This window comes from Myotis daubentonii, chromosome 3 (genome assembly GCF_963259705.1).
Source record: "Myotis daubentonii chromosome 3, mMyoDau2.1, whole genome shotgun sequence".
Lineage (NCBI taxonomy): Eukaryota > Metazoa > Chordata > Mammalia > Chiroptera > Vespertilionidae > Myotis > Myotis daubentonii.
The window spans coordinates 148,920,334-148,940,578 of NC_081842.1; the positions used below are offsets into that span (position 1 = coordinate 148,920,334).

General features: G+C 43.6%; 1 protein-coding gene across 11 annotated transcripts in view; it reads right to left on the bottom strand.

The window, feature by feature from the left end:
- Window positions 1–10,967: 10,967 nt before the first annotated feature.
- RPAP2 (RNA polymerase II associated protein 2) overlaps window positions 10,968–20,245 on the bottom strand; it is a 101,712-nt gene continuing 92,434 nt past the window's right edge. For 6 of the 11 annotated variants that reach the window (XM_059688857.1, XM_059688852.1, XM_059688854.1 and 3 more), the window contains 2 exons: window positions 18,408–18,557; window positions 10,968–11,253 (listed from right to left, as the gene is read on the bottom strand). In XM_059688857.1, coding sequence (XP_059544840.1) covers window positions 18,416–18,557 — 142 coding nt within the window. In that variant the 3' untranslated portion in view covers window positions 10,968–11,253; window positions 18,408–18,415. The other 5 variants (XM_059688849.1, XM_059688848.1, XM_059688855.1 and 2 more) reach the window with 5 other exon arrangements.

Consider the following 20,245-nt stretch of genomic DNA (forward strand, 5'->3'; position numbering starts at 1 on the left):
GTGTGTGGGCGAGGATGGGGGAGGGGAAAGGGGAAGGGGAGAGATGCCCAAGATCTCCCCGCTGCCCATACTCCAGGCTGTGTAGACTCGAAAGAACTCAACTGCCCTCCTCCCAGGACCTGGAGCTGAACAAGACTGAGTGTCTGCATTTATTCAGGCAGTAAATTCCATATATTCCTGAAAAGATATCCAGAAACCTTCACAGACCGTCATATTAATGCTTTTATTACCGCCCCCTCCCCCCGCCTTTGCAATGGCTCAGAATCCTACTTCTGTGGACACATTACTTCTCTCACCCACACGAGCAAGCTGGCTTTCTCGGCGTATGTGTGACTTTCTACAAGCGCAGGCTTTAATCACGGTTGTGATAGGCGTGTTTGCTGGTTGTGTTTATGGGCCTCGCAGAAGTGGGTTAGAAAGGTCTTCAGGAACAGCTTCCTCTCCCTTAGTAAACAGTCCTCCTCGGCCCTGGAGGCTTTTCCTGAGAAACGCCCAATGAGCCCTGACCGGTTTGGCTCAGTGGATAGAGCATCAGCCTGCGGACTGAAGGGTCCCAGGTTCGATTCCGGTCAAGGGCATGTACCTTGGTTGCGGGCTCATCCCCAGAGGGGGGTGTGCAGGAGGCAGCTGACCGATGTTTCTCTCTCATTGATGTTTCCAGCTCTCTATTCCTCTCCCTTCCTTTCTGTAAAAAATCAATAAAATATATTAAAAAAAAAAAAGGAACGCCCAATGCGACCCAGTAGTTTTCCCAAACGGAAAAGCCAAGGGCTGCTCAGTGGCCCCGGAGTCTCTCCACCTCTAACCAACCCGGAGGCTCCAAACCCGAACAGTTCTGGGCCTCACAGCCAAACTGCTCTGACTGCAACCAGCACCCGTCTGAGGGTGCTCCCCCCGCAGTGACCCTCGCTCTGCAGCGGAAGTGGGGGTGGGGCGTGGGGGTGTGTGTGCAGGAATCTCAGTTTCGCTCAGCCAGACGGGCGGGCGCTGCCCCCATCCCAGGTGGGTTTTGATTGGAAGAGTCCCATGTGGAGCTCCTCTCTCTTCAAAGCTCATGGGGTGTTTGGTGCCTTAGATTGGGAGGTTGAGACTTGGATTCTGGCCATTGCTCTGCTAACAGTGTCTGTCTGACCTCCTGTCCCGGAAGCCTGTTTTAAAGTGAGAGATTTAGACTGGTCAGTGATTTTCAGGCCTTCCCTGGGAGCAAGCGTTTGTATAAAGGAAATCTACCGGGATGCCCCATGGAAAGAGGCAGAGCCGCTCTGCTGGACTCTCTCCCCGGGTGGGGCCGGACTGAGTGTGGCTTCAAAATTCTGTGTTTTAACCCCCCTTCCCCCCAAAAGATGGATAACATATTAATAGGACAATGGGGAGAGAACATGAACGAGGATGTGGGCGGGAGCAAGATAGCAGATTATCGGCTATGCTTGTCCATATCAAAAATGAAGATAGGGACGATATTCGCGGTACATTTTCTCTGAAAAGTCTTACAAACTATGACATGAAACTCTATGAAGCTGTATGTGTGCTAACTTCAAAAGAACAACGTTTTAGTGCCTTAAATAGAAACCGGCTGGCTTAGTAGGTGAGAGGTCAGATGAGCACCCAGGGGTCTGGCTCTTCCTACTCACCTACATGAGAAAAGCTTTCACGGTGGCAATTCCTCTTATCTCTGTCACAGGCCCTGTGAGCTTGGTTGGGTCAAGGGTTACCCAGAAAAATAACCAGCTTCCACTTTCTTTAATTATGCAAACCAGAGCGAGGTGACTGAGACCGGGCCTGTGTCTGCAAGACAGAGGGAGTTTTGCAAGCCCAGGGGAGTGCAGAATTTCCTGGAGATGTTGCAAGGTGGCTGGCTTTCTTCTGAAGTCGGACAGTATTCTTCTTCAGTTTGGTTATGACTGCAGAGGTGCTAGGAAGCAAAGTGAAAACTCGCACCTTGGAGCGGCTTCTCTGTCGGCCCAGAGGTGAGGCCAGCTCGCAGAGCGGGCCGGCCGTTCCCACGCTTGCTCGCTCGTTTGAAGGCATGTTGATCCAAAGCCACTGCCCAGCGTGTTTCCTCACACACAGGTGTTTCTGCGGAGGGGAGGAGGCTTGGAAATGGATAGAGCGGATAGCTGGATGGACCACATTCCCAGAGAAAATGCGCTATGTTGAGACGGAGAAAAAGCAATCGGGGTATTTCATTAGCACCCACACAGGGCGTACCCTTAGCCTCCAGGCTGTGCTGCAGTCGGAGGGGCCTGGACGGCAGTGGGCTCCCGGGCCAGTCCCGCCTCACCCCTCGCTGGGGCCTGGAGGGCACATTGCAGTGGGCCCGGTGGGCTTCTAGACGTCGTTACTCTTCCTTTTTTACTGGGCTTGTAATGTGAGGCTATCAAACGTGTTCAAACTTCAGAATGGCATCACTTTCCTTGGGAGAAGGCAAATACTTACAGAACTGGCCCTGTTCTCCAGGGAGTGGGATCAGCTGGTTTTGGACATGACTCTAGGCCAGTGATGGCGAACCTTTTGAGCTCGGCGTGTCAGCATTTTGAAAAACCCTAACTTAACTCTGGTGCCGTGTCACATATAGACATTTTTTGATATTTGCAACCATAGTTAAACAAAGACTTATATTTTTGATATTTATTTTATATATTTAAATGCTATTTAACAAAGAAAAATCAACCAAAAAAATGAGTTCGCGTGTGACCTCTGACACCCGTGTCATAAATTCGCCATGACTGCTATAGGCAGAAGGCGCTAAATAACGCCTTGGAGAGACTCCACTCAGTCCATTAAGTCTGGTTGGGTTTTTAAGTGTTTGAGAATCTCATGGGCATGAAATTATTCAAAGGGAAAGATTTAAAAAAAAAAAAAAAAAAAAAAAAAGCTCATTCTCTGAATATACCAGCATATGAACTCGTTGTTTCTGAGATATTTAAATAGAAAGTGAAACTGAGTCACACTGTTTACTTGTCACAGTAAAAATTCAAGTCTCCTTGCCCGAAAGGGCAGCAGGGTTTCCTTCCACCTTTCTTTCCATTCTTTGAAATCTGGATTCACAAGAAAAGCTGGGGGCTCCGCTCTCTGGAAGGTGACATTTACTTCAACAGGGAGGCGTGCAGGTGGGGCCAGGGAGTGGCCTCTGGCGAGGGGACAGGGCGGGCTCTGAGTCAGCCGGGGTCTGGGGACACCAGGATCTTTCTCAAGAAAACAGAACTCACGGGTTCTTCCTCCGCAGGGCGGCGTGGCCACTCTCCCTCCCGCCTGCTCGACAAGACATGACTGCTCCGATGGAGCCCCAGTGCTTTCAGCCTGTTCCCAACCCTCGTGGTCTCCATCTTCTGAATCATGTTTGTCACTTTCCTCAGTCTTCTCCAGCTTCAGGCTTGTCTTAACAGGACACACCCTGGGTCCCACCTGCCTCAGGGCCTTTCCTCAGGAGGCTGCTCTGCCTGCCCCCCCCCTCCTGTCCCCTTGACTACCTCCACTCATCGCCCCCACCCATCCTTCCAGGCCACCACGAGGTCCCCTCCCATCCCTGACCACCACGGCATACCCTCTGCCTTTTAGGTGATGGGACCATATAATTTAATGTCCAAATCAGAATACTTTTGAAAGTAAAAGTTTCTAATTAATAATGACGCTGAGCTAACGGGTATAAACTGGGGACTGTCCCAGGCAAACCAAATGGATATTCCTTTTCGGGGTATTTGCCCTCATTGTGCCTCCTTCCCAATGGCAGGCTGAGGATTCTGAGAAGAGTGACTGTCTTGTCTGCACCCTTCTCATGTCAAGTCAGTAATTAAAAAATATATATCTATATCTATCTATCTATCTATCTATCTATCTATCTATCTATCTATCTATAATTGATTTCAGAGAAGAAGGAAGAGGGAGAGAGAGAGATAGAAACATTAATGATGAGAGAGAATCATTGATCAGCTGCCTCCTGCACGCCCCCCCCACTGGGGATCAAGCCCAAATCCAGGCATGTGCCCTGACCAGGAATCAAACCATGATCTCCTGGTTCATAGGTCGATGTTCAACCACTGAGCCACGTTGGCCAAGACCAACCAATAATTTAAAAAAAAAAATAAACCTCTTTTTGGAAACACACACACACCTTACATTTACAGAAAGTTGCAAAGGTAGTACAGAGTTCCTATACGCCCTCCCCCAGTTTCCCCGTCATTTACACTTTGTGTTTCCATGGCACATCTGTTAAAACTAAGAAACCACATCAGTTAATTCAATTGACTTAACTCCAGACTTTATTCGGATTTTCCCAGTTTTCCCATGAATGTCCTCTTTCTGTTCCGATCCAGACCAGGACACAGTGCTGCATTTAGTTACATGTCTCCCCGGTGAGTGACAATTTTTCAGCCTGTCTATTTTTTCATAACCTGACAGTCTTTTTTTAAAAAATATATATTTTATTGATTTTTTACTGAAAGGAAGAGAGAGGAATAGAGAGCTAGAAACATCAATGAGAGAGAAACATCGATCAGCTGCCTCCTGCACACCCCCCTACTGGGGATTTGCCTGCAACCAAGGCACATGCCCTTGACCGGAATCGAACCTGGGACCCTAGAGTCCGCAGGCTGATGCTCTATCCACTGAGCCAAACCGGTTAGGGCTAACCTGACAGTCTTGAGGGGTACTGGCCAGATTTCCTGTAGAAATATCCCCAAATTGGATTTGTCTGTTTTCTCATGATTAGATTAAGGCTGTGGTTTTGGGGAAGAATGGCCTTCTCATCACACATACCAGGGGCACATACTGGGCACAGGACATCACTGGGGATGGGGACCTTCAGCCTGTGAAGGTGGTGTTTCCCTTCCCCATTCTTTGGGAGCAAGTCACTGAGTTTAACCCACTCTCCTGGGAGGGGTAGCATCTACATGCAGTACTATTCATTTACTTCTTCCAAAACTGATATTTATTTTCCGACAACTTCATTTCCATTTTCTGTTCAAGAGCCTGTGAAGAACAACTTGAGACCACCCAGCAGCTTCTCCTGCCCACTCAGTGGTCTGAGCAATGGGAGCTGCAGACCAGTCTCCAGCAGTAAGCACTTGCTTCCTTTCTGGTGCAACAAGATGCTCCAGGCTTATCTCTTGTTGCTGCCCCAGCCTTAGAACTAGCAATTTCCCCAAGAAACCTTGGTTCCTTTTATTGGAAAATGACATTTAGAAACCAAGATCTAGCACAGTTCTTTGTGCTGAACTAAATTCTGCTCCAGTCCTCCCAAGCTTACATAACTCCTGCAGGAGTGTGAGAGGCAGGAGTGTGGAAGGCGGGAATATGGGAGGCAGATGCAGCGCCCAAAAAAGCTGCCGGCCCTGCGGTGACCTGGTGGCAGAGGTGGTAGTGGTCTATCTGGCTTCTTTTTTTAAAAAAATATATTTCTTTATTGGTTTCAGAGAGGAAGGGAGAAGGAGAGAGAGAGAGAAACATCAATGATGAGAGAGAATCATTGATCGGCTGCCTCCTGCACACCCCCTCTGGGGATTGAGCCCACAACCCAGGCATGTGCCCTTGGCCGGAATCGAACCCGGGACCCTTCAGTCTGCAGGCCGACGCTCTATCCACTGAGCCAAGCCGGCTAGGGCCTATCTGGCTTCTTAATCTATACTAATAAAAGGGTAATATGCTAATTAGACCGGGAGACCTTCGGACAAAGTAATGAGGGCGGTGCCAAGGAAGAGGCAGTTAGTGGTGATCAGGCTGGCAGGGGAAGGCAGTTGGGGGCAATCAGGCCAGCATGTGTGTGGGGGGGGAAGTTGGGGGTGAGCAGGCAGGTGGGGGGGCAGTTGGAGGCATTCAGGCCAGCAGTGGGGGCAGTTGGGGGCGAGCAGGCCAGCAGGGGGAGCAGTTGGGGGTGATCAGGCTGGCAGGGAGGGCACTTGGGGGCCAGCAGGCCAGCGGGGGGTGAGTAGTTGGGGGCAAGCAGGCCAGTGAGGGGGTCAGTAAGGGGCGATCAGGCAGGCAGGCAGGTGAGCGGTTAGGAGCTATCAATCCCAAATTGCAAGAGGGATGTCCAACTGATGGTTTAGGCCCAATCCCACAGGGGACATCCCCTGAGTGGTCCTGGATTATGAGAGGGTGCAGGCCGGGGTGAGGGACACCCACCCCCACGCACAAATTTCGTGCACTGGGCCTCTAGTCTAGTATATATAAAAGGCTAATATTCAAATTGTCCCCGTGGGAGTTTGATCTCTTGCTATGATGTGAGCTGACCACCAGGGGGCGGTGCAAAATGAAAGAAGGCCCTGGCCAGCAGCCAGAAGGCCCTGATTGGCCCTGATCGCTGGTCAGGCCTAGGGACCCTACCCGTGCACGAATCTCGTGCACCAGGCCTCTAGTTGACATATATTAGTTTTAGGTATACAACATAATGGTTTGATATTTGTATACATGGTGAAATGATCACTAGAATAGTTGTTAACAAATCACCATACATAGCTACAATTTTTTTTATGATGAGAACTTTCAAGATTTACACATAGCAACTTTTAAATATGCAATATGGTATTAACTATAGTCACCATAGTGTACATTACATCCCCATGATTTATTTATGATTGGAAGTTTGTACTTTTTGACCACCTTTACCCATTTTGCCCACTCCCCACCTCTGGCAACCACCAATCTGTTCTCTATATCTATGACCTTGGGCTTTTTCATTAATTAATTTATTTTTGGTATCCACATATAAGTGTGAGCATATGGTATATGTCCTTTTCTGCCTGACTTATTTCACTTAGCATAATGCCCTCAAGGTCCATCCATATTGTCAAAAAAGATAAGATTTCATTCCTATTTATGGCTGAATAATATGCCATCATATTCTTTTTTTTTTTTTTTTTAATCCTCACCCGAGAAGTGAGGATATTTTTCCATTGATTTCTAGAGTGGAGGAGAGGGGGAGAGGAAAGGGAGAGAGAAGGGAGAGGAAGAGGGATGGAGGGGGAAGGGAGAGAGAGGGGGAGGGGGCAAAAGACATCAATGAAACAGACACACATACCCCAACAAGGGGTGGGGATTGGATCTGCAACCTAGGCACATGCCCTTGACCAGAAATCGAACCCATGACCATCCAGTGCACAGGCCAAAGTTCTAACCACTGAGAGCATTGGCCAGAGCTCCATCATATTCTTTATCCACTTACCCATTGATAGACACGTAAGTTGTTTCCATATCTTGGCTATTGTAAATAATGCTGCAATGAACATGGGAGTGCATGTTTTTTCAAGTTTTTTAAAGGTTCCCTTTTCTCTACATCCTCTCCAACACTTATTTGTCTTTTTGATAATGGCCAATCTAATAGTTGTGAAGTGGTAATCTCATTGTAGTTATAATTTGCATTTCCCCAATAATTAGTATTGCTGAGCATTTTTGCACATGCCTGTTGGCCATTTGTATGTCTTCTTTGGAAAAATATTCAGATTTTCTGCTATATATATATATATATATATATATATATATATATATATATATATATATATATATATATATATATATAGTTTTAGAGAGGAAGGGAGATGGGGAGAGATAGAAACATCAATGGTGAGAATTATTGATGGGCTGACTCAACTCCTGCATGCTTCCTACTGGGGATTGAGCCCACAACCTGGGCATGTGCCCCGACCAGGCATTGAACCATGACCTCCTGGTTCATAGGTCGGTGCTCAACCACTGAGCCATACCAGCTGGGCTCTGCCCTTTTAAAAAATGGGTTGCTCTTCTTTTAGCTATTGAATTGTATGATTTCTTATATATTATGGATATTAACCCCTTATCAGAAATATGATTTGCAAATATCTTTGCCCATTCCATAGTTGCCTTTTTATTTCATTAGTTTCCTTTGCTGTGCAGAAGCTTTTTAGTTTGGAGTTTAATGGTTTCATGTCTTACATTCAATACTTTAATACATTTTGTGTATTATAGATGCATGTGGTTGACCAGTTTTCCCAAGGGTAGTTATTGAAGAGACTATCCTTTCCCCATTGTATATTCTGGCCCCTTTGTTATAAATGGACCCATATATGTGTGGGTTTACTTCTGGGCTCTGTATTTTGTTCCGCTGATCTATGAGTCTGTTTTTATGCCTATACTGTATTGTTTTGATTACTATAGCTTTAATATAGTTTTAAATCAGGGAGCATGATGCCTCCAGGTATGTTCTTCTTTCTCAAGATTGCTTTGTTTATTCGAGGTCTTTTGTGGTTCCATACAAATTTTAGGATTATTTATTCCATTTCTGTGAAAATGCCATTGAACCTGTAGATTATTTCGGATACTATGGACATCACCTTTAACACCTTTATTGAGATAATGTATATACATAACATTCACCTGTCTTAAGTACACAAAGCAATTATTTTTAAAGTTTACAAAGTTGTACAAAAATCATAATTTAATTTTAGAACATTTCATCACCCCCATTTGCAGATGATCCCTGTTCCCATCCCTGCCCATGCAACCACCAATCTAGTATCTAGCTGAGGTTTTTCTTTTTTTATATTTTATAAAATGGAATCATACCTTGTATGGTTTATTGTGTCAGACTTATTTCACTTAGCATAATGTTTCTGGGGTTTAGCTGTGTTATAGCATGTATCAGTACTCCACTGTATGGATTTTTTGTTTATCCATGTACCAGTTGATGGTCATTTGGGTTGCTTACCTAATATGAACAATGATGCTATGAATATTTGCCTGTAAGTCTTATAAACATGTTTTCCTTTTTTGGGGGGGTGGGACACCAAGTGTAATTTCTAGGTCATATGGTAAACTTATATTTAACTTAGGGAACCTCCAGATTGTTTTTTGAACCTGGCTGCACCATTTTACATTCCCACCAGCCATGTATTAGGGCTTGTTTCTTCACATTTCACCAACACTGCCTTTTTTTCTTTTCTTTTTTTTTTTGTTTTAGGAATCTCACCAACACTGCCTTTTTTTTTCTTTTTTTTTTTGTTTTAGGAAGAGAGGGAGAGAGAAGGCTAGATGGAAACAGCCATCAGAGAGAAACATCATCAACTGGCTGCCTCCTGCACGCCCGCTTCTGGGGATTGAGCACACAACCGAGGCATGTGTCCTGATTTGTTTTGGGGATCTTATCTAAGAACTCTTTTCCTAAACCAATGCCATGTAGGTTTTCTCCTAAAAGTTTTACAGTTTTAGCTCTTATATTTAGGTCTCCGATTCATTTTGAATTTACTTTTGTATATGGTAGGAGGTAAAGATCTAAATTAATCTTTTTTGCATCTGATATCCAAATGTTCCAGCACCATTTGTTGAAAAGACTATCCTTTCTTCATGGAAATGGCTTGGCACCTTAGTTGAAGATCAATTGACCATAAATATGAGGGCTTACTCCTAGACACTCAAGTTCTGTTCCACTTATCTTTCTGTTTATCTTTATATCAATATCACACTGTCTTGATTATTGTAGTTCTGTAATAAGTTTTGAAATCAGTAAGTGTTCCTCGTTTTCAGAACTGTTTGGGCTATTATGGATCCTTTGAATTTCCCTAGAAATTTTAAGATCAGCTTGCCAATTTTTCAAAAAAGCCTGCTGGGGTTTTGATAGGGTTTGTATTGATTTTTAAATAAACTTTTAAAAGACAATTGCCATCTTAACAATATTAAATCTTTTAATTCATGAACATGGAATACCTCTATTTACCTCCCTTAATTTCTCTGTTTATAGTTTTCATTGTACAAGTCTTGTACTTCTGTTAAATTTATTCTTAAATATTTTTGTTAGTATATTGGATGGAATGATTTGCTTTCTTTTTGGGGGAGTTAGGTTTATTAAAATTGGAGACAGTGAAAAAAGGAAGGGCCTAGGATAGAAGGATCAATAGGCGAGAGCCTAGGCAGGGCTACTTTGGTCTCTAGAAACGTTATAGGAAAGAACTGAGGTTAGGCAGGGCTGCTGTTGGCTCACTGGAGTCAGAAAAAAGGGGGTTTGGGGGACAGGTTCAGGGTATTAAACCAGGATGAGCTGCTGCCCATTGCTCCCTGGTTGCAAATCTCGTGGAGTCCCTTTGAGTTTAGGAGATGCGCACCTGTGGGGGAAGAACAGAGGGAGGAGTGTGGGCATGCCTAGAATTATTTTCTTAATTTCATTTTTGGGATTTTCATTGCTAGTATACAAAAACGATTGATATTTGTATATTAATATTGTAGCCTGTGACCTTGCAGAGCTTGTAGATTCTGGTCTGTTGTGTGCCAGGCTGCTTTCTGGTCCTTTCTGTGGCTGGGCATTTAGCAGCTGGCATCTCTTCCAGTGTCCCAGAGTACAGATCTGATTTTGTTTTTGTTTCTTTTCTCTCCAGTAAAGCTGCTCAAATTGTCTGGGGCCCCTTTAACTACCCTGAAGGCTCTGTTAACTTGCACGCTTCAATACACATTTTGAAAAAGCAGTGTAAATTCTAGAGATGGTCTCTCTTGAAAACAAACTCTAGATTCCACACTCTGCCCCTCCCCATCCCCTTGCTTCTGCCCCTCCCCATCCCCTTGCTTTTTTTAAAAAAAAAATCGAGTCCAGAAAGTTCTGGGATACTTCTGTTTTGGACGGGTGAGGTTAACCACATTACACCACAGTCAGCTTCTTTAAAAGACTAATGAATAGGCTTCCAAAGGGCTTTTTCTCCAATTGCATTTATTGACCTCGTTATTGTTCTTTAGAATCTAGAGTTTAGACCAGCCGTGGGCAAACTTGGGCCAAGGGCTGTACCCTTTTATGTAATGATGTTTACTTTGAATTTATATTAGTTCACACAAACACTCCATCCATGCTTTTGTTCCGGCCCTCCGGTCCAGTGTAAGAACCCATTGTGGCCCTCGAGTCAAAAAGTTTACCCACCCCTGGTTTAGACTATGAGGCCAAAATAGAACTTTTCTCAATTTTTTTTTTTTTTTTTTTGGTCAAGTGTTGTGATGGAATCATCCAAATAAATAAATAAATAAATGGACATCATATTTTCTTAAATATTTATTTTCAGATAAAAATCCTATGTCTTATAGCCAAGGATGCAAGGACTTGTATATCCTTGTTGGAATAATGGTTCCTCTCTACCTGGGAAGTCACTCTGTATAGTTAGGGGCTGGGAGGGAAGGGGCTGAAATCTGAGAAGGTAAAGGTTTTTCTTGGAACAAAGCTAGCTGTCAGTCATCACCAGACCTTTATTGTGGCCAGAATTCTAGAAATGGTGTACAGTTCATTTTCTATTCATTCTTCATGAAGTACATCTGTGAAGCAAAAAAAGACAGTCTGAATAAAACACCTAAAATATTTTACCAGCTTTTGAAAAAACTGTGTTGTTTTCCCAATACACACTCCATTTTTCATTATATAGCAATAATGGTTTGAGTGAAATAGACCCAAGTTCATAATACAGCTTGAGGGGTAGGCTTTGATGGGTCTAGGTCCCTGGTCGGCAAACTGCGGCTCTTTGGCCCCTTGAGTGTGGCTCTTCCTAAGCCTTAGGATGACCCTAATTAAGTTAATAACAATGTACCTACCTATATAGTTTAAAAAATTTGGCTCTCAAAAGAAATTTCAATCGTTGTACTGTTGATATTTGGCGCTGTTGACTAATGAGTTTGCCGACCACTGGTCTAGGTCAATAAGAAAATCCTCCTCTGCCCCATCCCTTCACAGAACGAATGGGTTAGCTTATAGCATACCTGTGGCCACATGGATTGGTTCAGGGGTGCCCTGAATTTAGTGTGAAGTTCAAGACTCTCACTTGGACAGTGAGTATGTTATATGCAGGGTGGGACAAAAGGAGGCTTATAGTGTGAGTACACAAAACAGTTTATTCTTATTATTGTATTTCCCATATGAACTTTAAACCTACTTTTGCCCCACTCTGTATAAAACTGGGACATTGGCCATCTATAGGAGACTGCTTCTAAGTTGGCCCCTAATGATCCTTGCCTCTTGGTATTCATATCCGTATACAATCCCCTCACCTTAAGTGTGGGCTAGACCTGGTGATTAGTTTCTAACTGGTCATGGAATACAGCAAAAGTGATGGGATGTCACTTCTGAGATTAGTTACAAAAAGAGTGTGGCTTCCACCTTGGGTACTGTCTCTCTCTGAGGGAAGCCACATGCCAAGTTGTGAGGTGCACTGTAGAGATCCATGTGGCAAGGAACTGGAAGAAGTCTCTAGATAAGGGTCAGTGAGAAACTGAGGCCCTGAGTTCAATAACCTGTGAGGAACTAATCCTGCCAACAACCACATGAATGAGCTTGGAGAAGGGGATCTTCTTCCATTTGGGCCTTCAGATGACATCATAGTCCTGGCAGATAGCTGAACTGCAACCTCATTGAGAGACTCTGAGCCAGAGGCTCCATGTTAAACTATGTCCAGATTCTTGACTCATAGAAAAGATAAGGTTAAAAAAAAAGTTTGTTGTTTTAAGACATTAATATACCATAATAAGAAAAATGTTTGAGCTGGATTTTTCTCCCTGCTATTTGTAAATAAAAGCATATTTACATATACTAATTAGTAGTAATTTAATCTTGAAAAGGTTCTTAGACAGCCCTGGCCGGGTAGCTCAACTGGTTAGTGCACTGTCTGGATAAGCCAAGGTTGTGGGTTTGATCCCCGGTCAGGGCACATACAAGAATCAACCAATGAATGCATAAGTAAGTGGAACAACAAATTGATGTTTCTCTCTTTCCCGCCTCCCTTCATCTCTCTCTCAAGTAATAAAAAGAGGTTATTAGACATTAAAATCTTTATATGCAAATAAATTTACAGCTTAAAAATTCAAGCAAACAGAAAAAATCCATCTGTTTACTCACAACCATCTCCATTTCTCATATGCAAAATTAAGTAATAAGACTCATTCAGAATTTCTTGTAACACTAACAAAGTCTGGGCAAAGGTTTACTTTATTTACACAAATAAATAATGTAAATAATTAATAACAGGGTAACTATTAATTCCAGTTGAAACATGCCGGGAGCTGGTCCATCTTTGCTGTTTCGGGGGACCTCGCATATATGGCATACGGTTCTTAATATGTTTGTTCACCTTCTTGGCGCTGTGTTTTAACCAAGGTCACCTCTCCGAGAAAGGTTGAATCCCCAGGTAGGGATTTTCCCCTGAAGTTAGGGAGGGGATGAAACTCCTTAACTAAGTGCCAGGCGGGTAGTTAATCAATTTAACTACAAACAATCATGCTTAAGCTACATAATCTTTACTCCCTGGAATGGAGATAAGAAACGCCCTAACCTTTGTAATAGAAATTGACAGGATTAGAATCAACTGGTATAAATACAGATGCAACAAGACAACAACAGACAGAACTCAGAACACAGAACTCATGAGACAGAATTCAGAAGACAGAACTTAGAACACAGAGCCAAGAGGACAGAACCTACACAGAACCTACAGACAGAAGAACTTCGCTGGAGAGAACATGGCAAGGGATCCTGGACTGAACCTGACTGCAGAGGTTGGCAAGAGAGCCTGACTAGAACCTGGTGACTGAACCTGACTGGAGAACCTGGACAGAACCTCTCTGGAGATCCTGAGCAGAACCTCTCTGGAGATCGAGACCAGAACTTGGCTGGAGATCCTGGCTAGGCTGCTGATCAACTGAACGCTGTCTCCGTGTCATTCCTTCTTCGCCGACTCTGTCTACGCCTTTGGGAACCCCTGGACCTGCTGGGGTTGGACCCCGGCAGAAACATTTTGTTGGAAGTCCTTAAAAGTACTTAACACTATGTGTTTACAAGTTTTAAATATGCTAATTAAAAATGATTTTTAATTGCTACCTATTTATTAAACTAGGTCTGGAAGGACCTCTGGCTAGGCATTCTTTGTTTTTAGTCTATCTGGAAAAAACCCCACCTTTCATTTCATGGAGAAAAGGTGTTTTGAACCAAAGAGTATGATTAATTCGATCCTCTATATCTGAAGCCCAATAAAACAAAAAATCTCCAACCTCACTATATTCTTAGTAGAGGTTTTGAATTGATACTTACACAGGCCATTTTGAGCTCACTGCTAAAACCCTTTGTTTTACAAGATCTTCAGGGGAACGGGATCATTGGAAAAGGTCACTCTGGGTATAAGTTGGGAGGCAGGTATAGTGCTTATTCCTTATATGTTATTTCCTTATATTTCATTTTCTAGAAGGTTCAGTAAAGGAATACCATTTTTTCTTGCTTACCAAAAATACCTCTCTCAAATATCCTTTTCATGTATATAAAGATTTGCTTGAAGGCCATGTTTTTTCTTTTACAAAAATTCGAATAATAAAAAATAAAATGACAGACATCAAGTGTGCTTCTGGAAAGAAGACAGGACAGGATTGAAGGCAGAGGTAAGGGGGAATTTTTCTTTTTTAAATCTTATATGCAATTATTTTAACTTTTATAACAAGGTTGTATGTTTTGATAATTTTAAAAAGAATTGAAAGTTGGGAAAAAAAAGAATGCTTCCTGAGAAGGTCTCATTTGTAGTTTAGGATTAATTTCTTCAATCACAACATTAAATCAAAACCTATCAGGCGGGTCCAAACTGGTGGCATAGAAAGAAACTAAATTGCCCCCTCCCATGAACACATCAAATACACACCCACATTTACAACAATTCCTTCTGAGAGACAACTCAGGGCCGACTGAAAAGTTTCTGCACATCAAAGGAGGGAGGGAGGGAGGGAGGAAGGGAGAGAGGGAGAGAGGGAGAGAGGGAGAGAGGGAGAGAGGGAGAGAGGGAGAGAGAGAGAGAGAGAGAGAGAGAGAGAGAGAGAGAGAGAGAGAGAAATCGCGCGCGCGAGCACATAAAGGTTGAAGAATCATGACAGCACTCTGGGATCAGCGGTGCCAGGTGAGTGTCAATGTTTACATCCCCCTCCAGCTGGATAGTGCAGGGGGGAGTGCTATGCAAGTGCTCTGGTGGACCTACAAGGCTGCTGCAGTGAATTTCCAGATGCCCTGTCCAAAGCTTGTTTCAGTGAACCAAATGGTGCTGTAGTTGGCAGCCTAGCCTGGATCTCAGCTCTGGTTAGACAACTGGATCAACAGGCTTTGCCTCATCCAGACCTCGATCCTGTGGGAACTGAAAGGTCACCAAAATATGCATGCATTGGGGCTTCCCTGCCAGTACTTCACTCTGTCCAGGACAGCCAGACCAATAGGGAGCTACTGTATGCATGTGTATGCACTGGGTCACTTCACCCTGGGCCAGCACCTCCCAGGCAACTGACACCAGACACTGTAGGCGTCCTCCCTGACTCCAACCACCTTGCCAAAACCCAGCACACAGTCTATACCAGGGGTGGGGAGCCTTTTTTTTCTGCCAAGGGCCATACAAAATTATCAACTTAAAAATTAGCCTGCTATATTGGGTCAAACATTCAAGTAACTCACCCCTAATGACTTTGCAGGGCCAGGCCAAATGATTTCATGGGCCTTATGTGGCCTGTGGGCTGGACATTCCCCACCCCTGGTATACATACGCAGGAGTTACTTCTACACAAGGCCATCTTTTCAAAATTGGAAGAGATGGGTATTACATCTACTTAACAGGAACAAACACTGAAAGTCAAAATGAGAAACCAGGAACAGGTTCCAAATGAAGGAACAACAAATCCAAAAAAAAAAAAGCTGAATGAAATGGAGATAAATAATTTGCCTGATAAAGATTCAAAGGAATGGCTATAAGCATGTTCACCAAATTTGAGAGTGGAAGAGAGGAACTCAGAACTTGAACAAAAAGTTAGAAAATAAAGACTAATCATAGCTGAGGAACAATATAACTGAAATGAAAACTACACTAGAAGAAATCAGCAGATTAGATAAAACAGAAGAATGGATTAGTGACCACGACAGAATAGTAGAAATCATCCAGCCTGGATGAGGGGATGACGGCTGTTTGCAGCTGGTCACACCCCCTTCAGGGTGGGGGTCCCCACTGGGGTGCCTGGCCAGTCTGGGTGAGGGGCTGAGGGCTGTTTTCAGGCTGGCGGGCGACTGAAGCTCCCGACCTCTCCTTTTTTTCTTTTTCTTTTTTTTATTCTGGGCTTTATTTACGTTCTATGGCTGTCACTGGAGCTGAGAGCCGGCTTTAGCTCTGAGGCTTGGCTCCAGCTCTGAGACCTCGGCTGCTGAAAGCAGGTATCTGGGTTTGTTTGGGTTCTATAATTGTAACACTTTTGTGGTCCTGCTCGCTCCAGCTCTGATGCTGAAAGCAGGTTTCTGGGGTTTGTTTAGCTTCTATAATTGCAACATTGTTTCTTAGACTGCAGCTCAGAGGCTGGCAGTGGCAGGCAGGGAACCTTGGCTTCCTCCATCACTGGAGCAAGCAAGCCTCCTGTTCGCTTCAGCTGCCTGGCTGCTGGCTGCCATCTTGGTTGGCGGTTAATTCGCATATCGCCCTGATTAGCCAATGGGAAGCGTGTCAGAGGTACGGTTAATTACCATGTTTCTCTATTATTAGATAGGATGGTCTGGTCCTCTAGCAACTTCAGTGCGAAATTATAGCTAACTTGCCTACAAACGTCAGGTGGTCATAATAATCTGGCCACTCAGTGTATACAATGTAATATTACTCAGCCATTAAAAAGAATGAAATCTTGCCATTTGTGACAACATGGATGGACCTAGAGAGTATTGTGCTAAGTGAAATAAGTCAGACAGAGAAAGACAAATACCATATAATTTGCCTTATATGTGGAATCTAAAAAACAAAGGAACAAACAAACCAAGACTCAAAAATGGAGAATAAACTGATGGTTGCCAGAGGGGAGAAAGTAGGGGGATTGTTAGAAAAGGTGAAGGAAAATAATAGGTACAAACTTTTCAGTTATAAAATAAATGAGCCACAGAGATGTAGTATACAGCATAGGAAATACAGTCATAATATCATAATAAGTTGGCATGGTGACTGGTGGTTACTAGCACAGTGTGGTGATTACATCATAAGACATATAAATGTTGAATCATTATGTTGTACACCTGAAACTAATATACTATTGTATGCCAACTAAACTTGAATTACAAATTTTAAAAAACTATCTGAGCACTTGAGAGTATGTGAAATGAGAAGCAAAGAGAGGAAAAGATGAAGAGTTATGATTAAAACAGCACGAGGGAGGTACATTCTGATGGGCAGTTCTGAAGGAGGTGTAGGGGAGGGCTATGCATCTGGGAGCAGGGTCACAATTCAACACAGTCAGACTTGTAAATTTATCTGCTTATCTGTACATGAGAGTACTAGGGTGTTGGCTGGGTTGGGGGTGATTTCTTTGAAGAGGGAAGTAAGATGAGGATGTTCTCAATGGATCATTGCAGTAGTTGAGTTGAAGTTAGTTGCTATTTCCTGGGAAGAAACTTACCAGGTTGGACATGGGGGTTTGAGTATGAAGGTCATAGTGGATTGCAAGAAACAGAATTAACTATGGCAAACCTATTTAGGGGGAATAATAACAAGGATGGGGCACAAAGTAACAAGAGTGGATAGGAAGTGTGTGGCAGCTGAGAACTAATGGATGTCATGTTCTCCGTTAGCAAGCTGAGGATATCCTGATGTCTATACTTGGTTTTTATTTTTATACTAGAGGCCCAGTGCACGAAATTAGTGCACAAGAGTGTGTGTGGGGAGTCCCCTCAGCACAACCTGTACCCTCTTCAACCAGAACCTCTTGGGGGAATCTCCAAATGCCAGTGTAGGCCTGATCTGGGGGATCGGGGGATCGGGCCTAAACTGGCATTCGGACATCCCTCTCATAATCCTGGACCACTGGCTCCTAATTGCTCACCTACCTGCTTGCCTGGTCGCCCCTAATTGCCCCCCCCACCCGCCGGCCTGATCACCCCTCACTGCCCCTGTGTGCCAGCCTGATTGCCCTTAACTGCCCCCCCTGCTAGCCTAGTTGCCCTTCACTGCCCCCCCCCCCCCGCCAGCCTAATCGCCCCCAACTGCCCCCCCTGCTGGCCTGGTTACCACACGCAGCCTGCTGTTCAGTCATTTGGTTGTCCCTCACTAACCCCCCTGCCGGCTTGGTCGTAGGCAGCCATCTTGTGAAGGTGTAAGGGTTAGTTTGCATATTACCTCTTTATTATATAGGATTGATGCTTTTTAGAGAGAGAGGGGAAGGGGGGAGGGAGGGAAAGGGGAAGAGGGGGGAAAGGGAGGGGAGAGGGAGGAAGAGAAAGAGAGAGATATCAAAAGAGATTGATTTGTTGTTCCACTTATTTATGCATTCATTGGTTAATTCTTACATGTTCCCTGACCAACCTTGGTGTATTGGGATGATGTTCTAACCAATTGAACTGCCAGGGCCTGTACTTGGTTTTTAAAATTTCCATACTAAAAAAAGAATCTAAACAGGCAAAAAATGAAAAATAAACAAAAGTAAAGCACAATCCAACTCACCACTCTATTTAACAGCCAGTTCTAAATATGATGGTTAAATTTTCAAGGTCTTCATTCTTTAAATGTAATTCTTCAAGCAGGGTAGCTAGAAACTGTGTAAACACCATATTTTCCTGAGAATGCTTCTGAATGCCAAGAATCGGCGTCAGTCTGAAACAACCAAAAATATTAAATACATATTCATGAAATGGGAAGGAATAAGGGGGCTTCAGTCCTCAACATGTTTTTGTCATGGCAGAGATGAAGTCTTTCTGATTTATCAACATTCCCAGGGAGAGGCTTTCCTAATACAAGCAGAAGAGAAATCTCAGAAAAAAACTGGAAAGATCAAACATATTATTAATTACAGAAAGATGCCTAAAAGTCTGGATCTATAACATGTTCTTCATGGCAGCAAAACCCACCAAAATTCTGCTCAGAAAGGAAAATTAATGAAGTTTTTTCTTTCCACTTGGGGAAAGGAAGTTGTGGGGAGAAGCTTGAAGCTGAGAATTGCTTTAAAAACATCTATAATAATAAAAGTGTAATATGCTAATTAGACCGGACAGCTGAACGACCTTCTAGACATCATTCCAAATGTCCTTGAAAGATGAAGCCGCAGTGGTGGGGGCTGAGGCAGAGGTGGTTAGGGGTGATCAGGCAGGCAGGTGAGCAGTCAGGGTCGATCAGGAGGCAGGCAGAGTGGTTAGGGGATATGAGGTAGGCAGGCGAGTAGTTAGGGGTGATCAAGCAGGCAGGCGAGTGGTTAGGGGCGATCAGGCAGGCAGGCGAGAGGTTAGGGGTGATCAGGTAGGCAGGCAGAGTGGTTAGGGGCGATTAGGCAGGCAGGTGAGCGGTTAGGAGCCAGCAGTCCTGGGTTGAGAGAGGGATGTCTGAGGGGTCCCGGATTGCAAGAGGGTACAGGCTGGGCTGAGGGATCCCACCACTCCATGCATGAATTTCGTGCGCCAGGCCTCTAGTAATTTATAATGAATGTTTGGATTATATCACCTGGAAAAAGACAATAAATAAAAAATAAGATTGCCTTTTAGATAAAACCTTAACATTTTTATTTTTAAAACACTAAAGAGATGAATTACATAAGGCACTTAATATAAACTTTATAAGTAACACTCTGCTTTTTTCTTTAATCATTTATAGTAAATACCCCTAAAGATTGCATGTAATAGATTGTTAAAAGTAATTTAAATTCAAATGTGATTAGCAAGTATCATTTTTAAAAAGTGACTAATCTAATTACAAATACTCAAGACCATTACTTTTCATAAATATTTTAATCTCCAGAGATCATGATTTGTAGAACCTTTGCAAGTTACTTACATTCCTGGAAAGCTTTTTGGAGAGAAAATTCTTTTCCCCCCAAATAGTCTTATACCTTGCACAAAGCTCTTCCAGATGCTTAATCGTTTTAAAAAATATATTTTTATTGATTTTCAGAGAAAGGAAGGGTGAGAGAGAGAGAGATAGAAACATCAATGATGAGAGAGAATCATTAATCGGCTGTCTCCTGCATGCCCCCTACTGGGGATGGAGCCCACAACCTGGGCATATCCCCTGACTGGGAATCGAACAGTGACCTCCTGGTTCATGGGTCGACCCTTAACCACTGAGTCACACCAGTTGGGCGATGCTTATTTAATCTTGGTCATTGCCACTGGGCACATAAAATATAAATAAGGTAACTCTGATTTAAAACAATAACAGTCAAGAAATCGGAGCTGAGCAATTCTGCAGCAGTGTGTGTAGAATGGGAAATGTTATTTTTCGAGAGACAGATTTCATCTTTGCTTAGCCATTTCATAGAGAATACAAAAGTAAAAATTTGTCAAAATTGTTCA